The 12434-nt window shown below is 38.5% G+C and overlaps 1 protein-coding gene across 1 annotated transcript in view; it reads right to left on the bottom strand.

Moving 5' to 3' along the window:
• Positions 1–1692: 1692 nt before the first annotated feature.
• The window catches only part of LOC139944766 (uncharacterized), a 53443-nt gene continuing 42701 nt past the window's right edge, over positions 1693–12434 (bottom strand). Inside the window, exons 7-9 of the mRNA XM_071941871.1 lie at positions 7434–11610; positions 6019–6112; positions 1693–3452 (exon numbers count right to left, since the gene is read on the bottom strand). Of these exons, the coding sequence (XP_071797972.1) occupies positions 6029–6112; positions 7434–11610 (4261 nt within the window). The 3' untranslated portion in view covers positions 1693–3452; positions 6019–6028. The remainder of the gene's footprint in view (positions 3453–6018; positions 6113–7433; positions 11611–12434) is intronic.

The following is a 12434-nucleotide window of genomic DNA, read 5'->3' on the forward strand; positions in this document are numbered from 1 at the left end:
TAATATGAGTTGTATTAATCATGCATACCGGACAAACAACAACCCCCATCGCCCCCGTCAACCCCCCCCCCCCCCCCCACCACCAATTATGAAATATAAACAAACATATCCTGCCCTCATCAGAGTTGCTTTTGTGCGTTCCTAACCAAAGCATCACAGCTTGCGTTTCCCAACACACTATCACAGTACAGGATAGGTAATCATTATGTTTAGTGAAACAGTTTTTGTAACATAGTGTGACCCAATACAAATGAGTATACATCTTTAAAGTTGCAATTGCCCCAAGTAACTTTAGTATTTAAAAAAAAAAACACCGAAAGGTGTGTCATCCAACCAACAATGCTTGTTTTTGTTCAAACACACTATCATAGAGTTATACATAATCATTCTGTAGTGATAAAGTCTTCATAACAGTGTACCAATACAATTATAGAGTATCATGTTCACAAATCTCCAAAGCAACTTTTGATATTACAAACAAACAATAAGGGTGCCATCCAATCATCACTGCTTGAATGTGTCCCAACAAATCCTTCATAACATAGTGTGTCCGAATACAATTAGAGTATATACACATGCAGTATGTTACAATCCTCCCATACACAAAGAAGTGTGCAATCCAATCATTAATGCTTGTGTGTGTGTCCCTACACACTATCACAGTTTAAACAGATAGTTAAGTACCATAGTGATAGTCTTCATAGCATAGTGTATATTACATTACAGTCGTCCAAGAAACTTTTGGTATTAAACAAAAAATGTGAAATAATAATAATAATCATTTACACTTAATCAAGCGCCGGTATCCGCCGCAAGCGACGCTCATGGCGCTACTCTACAAAAGAACAACTATAAGCAATGAAAGTAGCAACCAACAAAATAAGAACATAAACTTAACAAAAAGATTCTCCATGAAAATGAGTTTTTAAACTGTTCTTGAATATGTTGAGTGATTTGGAGAGATTCACAGTGTCCGGTCATCATCATTTGTGTGTGTCCCAACATATTATCAAAGTATATTACAAAATCATTATGTGGTGATACAGTCTTTTGTAACTTAGTGTCTCCCAAAACAATTACTAAGATTACATATCTAATAATAATGTAACAATCCTCCCAGATAACTTTTTGAATTAAAAAATTACTAGAATACACAAAGAAGTGTGACATTCAATCATCACTGCTTGTGTGTGTCCCAACATATTATCACAGTACATTGTATATACAAGTCATTGTGTGGTGATAGTCTACACCACTTGGTGTGTCATATTGCAATTAGAGTATATTGTTTAAATGGTACACAGAAAAACATTATCTAGTATCAGCTGTTGGTATGTCCCAACAAGCCAATATCAAGTGAAGAAAAACATTATATCTTGGTGATACAGTCTTTGTAACAGCAGACGATCAGAGCATACTGATCGAAACGTCGAGTTAACCCAACGGTTCTTTTCAGAACCACCCCAACTCATTTAGAGATTGTTATTACATGGTGTTACCGCAAACTCTTCTATATATCTTGGGTTTCCAAACATACAAATATGAAAAACAATAACATGACTATTGGTTAGGGTATCATCTTTCCAAGTTATGAAACAGAGGTCAGAAGTTTACAACAAACTCATGTAAGTCTTCTTTGCTTGGGTGTGTAAAAGCACACTACTAGCAAATAATTATATATAATAAAAAGAAATTACATATGTATCAAATAAAAGGTATGAAAGCTTGGTTTATGTGTAACACAATTGATACACCTGGTGAAAAAAGTGCAATTTCAGTCATCAATACTTGGGTTTGCCCCCTCACCAAGAGAATAAGATATAAAATGTGTAATTATAATGCAGTTAACAACAGTTGTTTTCCAACACACTAATACTATGTACAATGAGTCAATACTCGGGCATTTAAAAGATATTATTATGTTAATCCCAACACTTAGTTATTTCCAATACATATTTGTGTTAGCTTGTCTGTGCCCAAACAAACTAATACGGTAACAACAGTTTGGGAACTAATTTCTGAATTAACTTATGACTCATCATGCTCAGTTATCATCTAGTGTCACAAACACTTATTTAAAAATAGTGAGAAAGAAAAAACTTGCTGGTAACTGGCGACTTTGTGTATCCAAATTCACATGGCAAGTACATGCATACAACAAAAGAGAAAACTAATTATTTGAAATTGACACTTCAGTCCTCACAATTTGTGCGTGTCCTAAATCATTTATGGTACTCCAATTTGTTGTATAGATTTAATCAATTTGTCATAAAGACGCATTCTGTGTATATTATAGAGAAACAAAGTGTTTTAAGTTATCAGCTCATGGGGTGTGCCCCCAACAATTATTTACAGAGAATATGAAAACAGTACCCCTTACTGTCATGGTTTGTCTCAACATAAACTATAGATTTACTCAATACATGATATCTTTTATCACTTTTTGTTTCTCCAAGAACTAAAACTACAGAGAATCATATTGGTCCTCGTTGTCCCAATTAGCAACACTATACTATTAAACAAACAAAAACATGGTGGTTATTATGTGCACATATACAGAGATAATTATCACATTGATATACATCAATACTACATTACTCAAAACTCCAATCATACCCAATTCAGCTTTTGGGTATTTCATGACACAATTATAATAAGCACATAATGCTAACCCCCCCCCCCCCCAACAGAAACTATGGGTGTTTCTAAAACTGTCAACACTTGAATACTTCATTTGTATATACAGCCAAGAACTACAAGTTATATCACTCGCCAGCAGTTGAAAGTGTCTCGTTAGTAGAGAAGTCAGTGATATGTCATATCAGTCAGTATAGTGACCATTGGTAAACACACCGACAGATACACCTTTAAATGAAAATTGATGCATCAATGGTCATTTATGCAACTGGGCTTATCTAAAAAACATGTTTAACATGTAAGTGCATAATATAAACAAAACACCATAATGGTGGTCTGCACTTATCCAAATGCACAGTATCTATACTACACAGAAACAAAACATAGGTTGAGTGTGTGGTCAAAGCTCACACAAAAATAATGTTATCAGAGTCATTTGATGTGTCCAACATGAAAGAGAAACACATCATCTTATACTATATCCACTTTACCAAAGAGTCCATCAATCATTTTTAAAATGATATTTCAAAGATGGCTTTGTATAGTGTGTATCAACTATTTACAGTGTACATAATACATAAAGAAGGGTCCTTAAAACTAATGTGGTATTTACCAGACTTAACAAGTTATCTCTACAATGTTTAAAATGTTTAGAATTTATATTTGCAATCAGTGATCTTTATATTTACAGAGGCTCGAAGTTTGAGGAAATGGTTTTTGTGACAGTAGACTTGCATCACTCTGGGCATCTGTTGGCGAAGAGAGTGGGACGCTGTCTGCAGATCATTTATGCCATTCCTGTCTCGCAGCCTTACCTGGCAGAAACAAAAGAGCAAAAGACAAACAATGTGTTAGTGCTTTAATCAGCTACCTGAGCGGAACGTTTTCAACAGAAATTGTATTTTTACTTGTTTATAATGCACTTGTTCACCATTTTAATGTAATTTTGATATGTGTACACTTCTGAACTTTTCGTACCTATCGATTAAAAAATCAGGCCCCTACCTAAGGGTTTTTTGAAAAAATAAAAACACTTCTGCTGTTGAGAGCGGGCGTCAAAGGACAATGCCGCTGACGTCATTTGTGGGAGTTTGCTTTGTTATACATCACGCTGCAACAAAGCGGCTTTATCTACTTATGACAATTTGAGAGTGATTACGTAACGGGGCTTTTCGCAAATCTCGCAGAAAAGCTCTGGACAAGGGCATACAAAATGATTGTTTTTTTACACAACTGAAACCTATTTATAATCATATGAATCGATTTCCTTATTCATCGAAAACATTTTAAGTGGAATTCAGCAAAGTTCACGACTTGACATTTTCGTTCAAGCAGGTGTTTAAGACCAAACAACTTATAATTCACCCAGAGAGGAAACTTGCACCAGCTTCATGGTTAGAAGCCTTCATCAGTGTTTAATAGTATAAAGCATTTTGAGAACCATTCACTTCGAAGTAATGTGGTTAGGTAAAACAACAAATTATTTCTTTAAGCCCCAAAACTGGAATCTGAAAAGCTTCTCAGAATTTGTCTTTCTGCATGGACACATTTGCTTAGAATTATCTCAAAATGTTTTGAAAAATCGAATTGAAAATTTATTGTATACAGGTTCATTTATATAGAATTAAAACAAGTGAACGATTTCAAAAGCCAAAGGTATATTTTTGGGTAACATTTGTTGAATATATTCTTTTTCTTGTGACTCAAGTGACCGATTGACGCTAATTTTTCACAGATTTTTTTTTCATGTACATTTTGTTCTTTTGAGGTGCATGTACTGGTCTTTGGCAACAACCAATGTTGAACATGGGTCCTAAGCAGGACAGATTACTTAGTTATCCTCCCATCAATTCAGTTTTCATACTTTTCTGGTGGGTCACTAAAAGCACATGGCGTTTGTTTGCAACCGACACTTAAAGGAACACGTTGCCTTGGATTGCACGAGTTGGTCTATAAAAAGCAGTTGTAACCGTTTGTTATAAAATGCATATGGTTGGAAAGATGTTTTAAAAGTAGAATACAATGATCCACACAAGTTTGCCTCAAAATTGCGTGGTTTTACTTTTACTGTGCGAACTAACACGGTCGTCCATTTATAGGAGTCAAAAGTTTGACTCCCATAAATGGCCGACCGTGTTAGTCGACGAGGTAAAAGGAAAACCGTGCAAATTCGAGGCATGTTTGTGTGGATCATTGTATTCTACTTTTACAGCATCTTTCTACCCATATGCATTTTATAAAAAAAACGGTTACAAACGCTTTTCAAAGACCAACTCGACCGATCAAAGGCAACGTGTTCTTTTAACAGGGCAACAACTTTATGGCAAAATCATTTACTTCTTTAAGGTAAAAAGAATATTAAACGTGTAGCATGCATATCCGTCACTCAGTGATGCTCAAGGCGCTTTAACATACACTATTTCCGGCAAGGTATGTAGAACTCGATTGAATTATGAGATCTTCTCCTTTTACAAAGCACAATGTACTGGTTTAAAAGGTGCTATGGTGCAATTCACTGCCAAGCCAGGAAAACCGGGGCGAGCCCCTTCTCTTTGAACTGGGCTCTTTACAAGGCACTGGCTGGACACCTTTGGTAATTGTCAAAGACCATGCAGTTTTCTCACTTGGTGTATGTCAACATTTGCATTAAAAAAAAATGTTTGAAAAGTTTAACTCAATTGGTCATCCCAGAGAGTAATGGAAGAAAAAACACCCTTTTCGCACAAGTTGTGTGTTTTCAATTGCTTGAAGACGTCTCGAATTCAGTTCAAATATTTAAAGGCAGTGGACACTATTGGTAGTTACTCAAAATAATTATTAGCATAAAACCTTTCTTGGTGACGAGTAATGGGGAGAGGTTGATGGTAAAAAACATTGTGAGAAACGGCTCCCTCTGAAGTGCCATAGTTTTCGAGGAAGTAGTCATTTTCAACGAATTTGATTTCAAGACCTCAGATTTAGAACTTGAGGTCTCGAAATCAACCATCTAAACGCACACAACTTCGTGTGACTAGGGTGTTTTCTTCTTTCATTCTTATCTTGCAACTTTGATCACCGATTGAGCTCAAATTTTCACAGGTTAGTTATTTTATGCATATGTTGAGATACACCAACTGTAAAGGCTAGTCTTTGACAATAACCAATAGTGTGCACTGCCTTTAAGTGAGAAATTACTTCTTTCTCAAAACTATGTTACTTCAGAGGGAGCCATTTCTCACAATGTTTTTATACTATCAACACAGCTCTCCATTGCTTAATACCAAGGAAAGTTTTTATGCAAACAATTATCTAGAGTAATTACCACAGTGTCCAATGCCTTTAGTTGCATTACACAAAACACAGGTCCAACGACTTTACGTCTCTGATTAACAAGAAACTTACCCTAGTGTCTTCAGTAGGCACCAAACGCATGTGATTCTCTCTTTGACGTGGTTTTGCGCTTCATCTTGGTGGACGACTTATCTTTTTCCTTTTGCTGAAATTTGGTATAAAAAAGAAATTGTGAACATTTCAAAGCCGTCATGCTTTAAAGTCGCACCTCATATAAAGATTGACAGTACATGTAGATGATCATCGCAAAAAAAGTTATTTTAGGCATTGTAAATCACTGTTTTGCCTCCAAAACTATTAAAATTCATTTCTGTGCTTATGTACACGAACATGAAATCTTTAGACTGCTGTTATGACACGAGCAACTCAGAATTTAGTGTCTTTTCATGAAGTTTCCAATTAATTTTCGAAGCTAATTGAAGGGACACATTAAATTTGAATTTAAAGACACAGGACACTATTGGTAATTGTCAAAGACTAGTGGTGTATCTAAACATATGCATAAAAAAACAAACCTGTGAAAATTTTAGCTCAAGCGGTTGTCAAAGTTGCGAAAATTGATGCAAGAAAAAACACCCTTGTCGCACCATGGTCACATAAAGTTGACTTAAAGACCTCAAATTCTAAATCTGAGGTCTCAAAATCAAATTCGTGGAAAATTACTTCTTTCTCGAAAACTATGGCACTTCAGAGGGAGCTGTTTCTCACAATGTTTATACAATCAACAGCTCCCCATTACTCTTAGTCAAGAAAGGTTTTATGATAATAATTATTTTGAGTAATTACCAATAGTGTCCACTGCCTTTAAACAACATTTGTTATCAGACTAACATGGTTGGAAATACGTTTAAAAGTAGAATATAATGATCCAAACGAATACTAAAACAAAAACAAATTCAGGTTTTCCTTATACTTTGTGAAAGCTAAAACAGGGTGTTGTGGCTAAAAGAGCACCAAACTCGAGCTCTGGTGATTCTGTTCAGCAGAGTGTTGGTTCGAATCCCGGTTGCGACACTTGTGTCCCTGAGCAAGACATGTTACTATCATTGCTTCTCTCCACCTAGAGGTGAATGGGTACATGTGAGGGCAGAGATGGTTTTTGCGATCGATTTAGCCGAGATAGCACAGACCATAAGTTTGTGGGGTTTTCTTTATCAATAACACAGTCCATCATTTTTGAGAACCAAATTTTTGACACAAAAACTGGTGCATCATGCTAGTTCACCCAGTTAAAGGAACACCACACAGCTTCAAGGTATCTTTGTGTAGATCATAATAGTCTAAAGGCTTTTTTAGCACCAAAATGCACAGTTTAAAGGCAACACACCCCTTTAGGTGTTGGAGCCTGCCATGGACTTGGAATATATACTGCATTTTTATAATATTATTGGTAAAAGTATTTGAATATCAAAAAGGGTAAATCAATATTAACTTTTGTCCCCAAACCTCAATTGCTTAGTATTTACCTTGATTTTTCTATCAAAGAACTCCAGAAGTTTCACAATGTGACACAGTTGTAGATCCTTGTGGAGCAGGGGCATCACACGATCATGGCCACTCATGTCCTTCAACAGGTCACGCAGTCTCTTCTTGCAGTCTGGTTCAAAGCTATGTCGGGCCCTGAGGTAGCGGAAAACAAACCTCTTCAGGATGTCTCTGATCTGGAGGAGGGCATCGCCGGGTCTTTCACTGCAACATCTCTCCAGCTCATGCTCAGATTTCACAGGGAGCTTCGTTTGAAACTCTTCACCTAAAGTCTGTACAGTAGCAGCTGCTAACAGCACCTCCAATTGCTGATAAAGAGAAACTATGTGTTTCAACTTGATGGATGCAAACAGTTCTGGTGACTCAATTGTTAAGATGTCACTCCATTTACTGATGTAGTCTTGTAAAGTAGCCTCTGGTTCACCACTTGTTCTCTTAATTAAACCCATGAGAACTTCTAACTGCTGAAGCAGGTCGTTTGTGAAAGTGCCCTGCTTTCTTCTGTCACCTTGATTGACCAGATTTACAATATCCTTTGGCAAGGTTTCCTGTTTGACTTTTGCTGCCATTTCCTCAAGAATGGCTGTTGAAGAGTGGTAGAGATCATCTGAAAAGATAAAGCCTTCCAATGCGCAGACATCTGTTAGGACCATTTTATTAACTACAGTGGTTAAAGCTACGTCCATTTCAATCTGGTTTAACTGATATGTGACCTCTGTGCCATGACCGTACTCAGTATTGATGTCGTGATAGCAAAGACACCGATCATTCCAGGGATTGGTTATGATGTCCTTCTTCCCTACTTGATCGAGAGGCTTTGTTTGGAGAGCAGCAAGGTGGTTTTCTTTAATAAGAAAGCTAATTGCAGGACACTCTTTCGTAACAGCAATCTCAAGAGCCTTTGTCAAGAATTTGTTTTGTACTTCTTGTAGAGTCTTTATCATTTGCTTGAGGGTGTTCTGCTCTTTCCCTGTTGGCATCAGGCACTTTATGATCTTGGAGTCATTGGTGATATAATCAGGCTTCGTAGTTTCACCAGTAAGTTCAGTCCATCCATCACAAACTTCTTTGGCTGCATCTCTGAAGGCGTTCCAGGGAACAGACAAACTTGGAAAAGCCTCAATCAAAGAGCTGACTGGTCGATTGGCATAACTGCGTTTTTCACGCTGCTGACTAAGTTGAGCACTTACTAGTTTGTTCCAATCAAGCAAAGCAGGTAGATGACAAACGTACTTCAAGGCATTATATTGTGACAAGACTAGATGAAGGAAAGGAAAGCGTTCTGCATTCTTGCTTCTATCACAAAAGCATGCCTTGAGATCTTCAAGAGATGGCTGACGTTTTTGACGCACGGATCTTGATAACAGCTTGCATGTGTCTCCATCAATACTGTCCAACTCCTGTAGTTGATGCTGCATTGATTTATCAACTGGTGTACCAAACGCTTCAAAGGAATCTTGCAGAAACTGTTTCCTGAAATGTGTGGAATTCCACAGTATCTTTTGAACTGCTTTGTCTATCTCAATCTCCTGCTGGTCCCGATCTGCAGCTGAAACAAATGTGTACTGTGTATCTGTGAGCATCGGGCTGATTTCCTTAATGATACAATGAAGAAGCACACATGTGTCTTGACGACCAGCCCTCAGAATTACTGGCATTGTATCCCAGAGCTTTGTCAATCTCATCTCAAGCTTGGCAGCAGTGCATACATAAAGCCGATGGGACTCTCCTGGGGATAGTTGGGATGCAATAAACAAACATCCATGGACCAAGAAGTCGATGATGAATCTAGATAAGATGGAGATGTTGCCTGTTTGTTCCAGGTTTTCCCAGGATTCAACTGGAGGATACTTATATCCATTAGCGGTTTCATACTCTTCCTCATCATCAGCTCCTAGCAAGACTGGCCAGTTGATCTTTCTGCCACAAGTTGGACATTTCACCCTATGTGAATCCTGCTCCAGGCTCTGTACCAACAGTTGACTACATTTGCAAATGACTGATCTTGCCTGTTGATTTGCCTTCCAGGATGATGTTGCTGCACCAGGGAAATGCAAGTCCTTTAGTTCTTCAGATGGACAGAGAAACTGCAAGAAGTTACGCATTTGTTGACCTGCTGAATGATTACCAACAGCAACTGCAGATATATGCAGCAGCACAGAGGCTAGCCTCACATCACTGACCTTGGACTGCTTTGATAGTTGCATTCTTCCCCTGAAATCAGACAATCCCAAGACAACCTTCAAGAGTTGCCACCATGGTGTTTTGTCAAGACTTACTTTCTCAATTTCCTTGACAATCCATTTAGTTTGAGACTTTTTAGAGTCAGAAAGATCTTTTGTTTGACCAGCAAAGTAATAATAATCTGCAAGGACAACCATGAATGCAACACGTTGTTTTGGAGTGGATTTCAGACTGGCCATCACAGCTTTCATGCCATCCCTTCTGTTATGCAGCTGCAAATCTGCCAAGGCCTTGGTAATCTCTCCTCCCACGTCCATGTAGCTCACAGGATTGAAGCCAATGCCAGAGCTGGAGCATATATCAGTCACACTAATCCCTTTAAGGAAATCTACTTTCCTGCCTAAACTTGACATCAGTTTGTGCAGATCATTAATGCTGTCTTGCTGTGATAGGTACCTCAGGATCCATAGTTGGGCATTGACATCTGTGTTACACGTTTTCAAGGAACCCACCACATCACGAATGTGCTTCAGGAGTTCAAAGTCTTCATTCGTCTCGGGAAATGTGTCACCATTTTCGATCAGGTACTCTGCGAAAACACGGAATAGCTTGTTCAAGAACGCCAAACCACAGACAAGTTGAAGAGAACATTTATCTGCTTTTTCAAGTAATCGACATGCTTTCATTGCAGTCACCACATGTGAAGAAGAACCACCAGACATCAATCGCAAAGCTGTAAGGTCATGAAAACCATTCTCCTCAATCAAATCACAACAGAGAACTGCAAATAGGTGGTTTTCTCCAGACGGGATTTCCGAAAGCAACTGGTCTAAAGTAACCAGATTATCTGATAAGTCGTTAGGATTCACACCTTCACGGATGACTTTTGTATAAACAGACTGATGCTCTCTGCCCTCAATTTCAGCAAGTATGACACGGCACAAGACTAGTCGTGAGCCTTCAATGAGTTCCCCTTTTCCAGTGATAAGCAGTCTCAAAATATCATTAAGCAAGGGTGTGTCAATGTTGGATTCTAGACAGCGTCCAAAATACTTCGTCAAAAACAGTTGCTGCATGGATTCTTCAGCCTCTTCATTGGAAACCTCCTGTATGGTCTCTGATAGAAACTCTAAGACCCTTTCGCTGTCAAGAGTGTTGTCATCGATGTCAGCAATGAGCTCACCAAGTGTAGCCAATTTGTCATTTGGAAGATTATTGGGCACGACAAGCAAGTTGACAAAGTCTTTGCAAAGATGAAGGTAATGGAGCTCCTGTGGTCTCACTTCAATGCTAGCTGCCAGCAACAGAATATTGTTGATGCGCCTCACCCAAATATTCTGACTTTGGCAACGTTCCAAGAGAACATCGGTTGGCAGTAAAGATTTGCAAACGTGAGAAACTAGAGTGAACTTCAATGGGATGTCTCGACGTCCTTCAGCTTCATCTGATGCGACTGAACCATAACTGTAGTGACTTTCAAAAGCTGATAGAAAGGATGAGTCTTCTGAAACTTGGTCATGTTCCAAATCTTCCTCAAGTTCAGACACTAAAACCTCACTAGCATCCAAAAAATCCTCAGTAGAGGCAATACTCTTTTCATCATCAGAACATGGTTTCACATCTTGTCCGTCTACGGAGTCTGTTATTACTCTCAGTAACTGCACACAGCTGTTCCCCGTCGTCACATGGTACATGTGCAAAAGCTGAAGCTCTGCAGACAGAAGGTCAGAACTCATTCGAAGAGAAATATGCCAATAAGACAGTTGTTCGATTGTTGACAGACCCTCCACTAATGCAGAATCCTGCAATTTGACAAGCAACCTGGTAGCATGAACACGAGCTTCTTGGGACATTTGGCTCACGCAGTCAACTGAGAAGACATTACATAGATCGTTCAGATACAGATCAAGATGCTCTTCCATAAACTCATCATCAACATGCTGTGCCAAATCATACTTGATTGCTTCGGGTAGTCTGAAAAGAAAGAAAAATTACTTTAAACAAAAGAAGATTGCACTTAAAGAAACATTACAGAATTGGTGAGGAAAACCCGTCCGAGATCACAGATTTACATAAAACTTTACACGGTCTAATGATGATAATAGAAAACATCCCTTGAAACATTTCTGTCTAAAAACGTCATATCCGATGAGATATGAACAAAAATAAATTCCTGTTCAGAGTTCATCGCTCAGCGAGCATTCAATTCTGTTAGTTGATGTTGTGCTAAAAGTGTAGTTAGTTTTTCAATGTTGTCTCGTGACCAAGGTGGCCGATCGATCTCAAACTTCAGGGGCCTTTCTCAAACCACGGCTTGGGCTCCGGCTCAGGCTTAGGCTCCGCGTGCTGTGTACGCAGCTTGCATTTAACCTGCATTTTCGAGCAGCGCGTATTGCATGGATATCAGCACGCGGAGCCTGAGCCGGAGCCCGAGCCGAGCTTTGAGAAAGGCCCCAGGTTTGTCAGTTTATGTATATATGGTGGATTACATAAAGTGCTACACTGCCATCAACTGTTTAGTAAGCACAAACCGATTCTGTAAAGTTCCTGTAAGGATTACAAGGTTTGATCCATTGTTCAAAACTGTTTTAAAGAAGCGTTTTTTGGTGGTTTTTACTGTAAACCACGCCGACTACTTGCCAATTAAACAAATTTTACCTGCAAACTTCCATTGGGTAAACTTCAAGTACAAAATTGAGTTGAACAAAACAAAATTACTAGAGTGGGAATTGAAATTGCATCCTCATTTTAACAAGCCGGCTGTGCTCTTCCATCTGAATTATATGGTGACAACCAGC

Source organism: Asterias amurensis, chromosome 12, assembly GCF_032118995.1.
Source record: "Asterias amurensis chromosome 12, ASM3211899v1".
NCBI classification, from domain to species: Eukaryota; Metazoa; Echinodermata; class Asteroidea; order Forcipulatida; family Asteriidae; genus Asterias; species Asterias amurensis.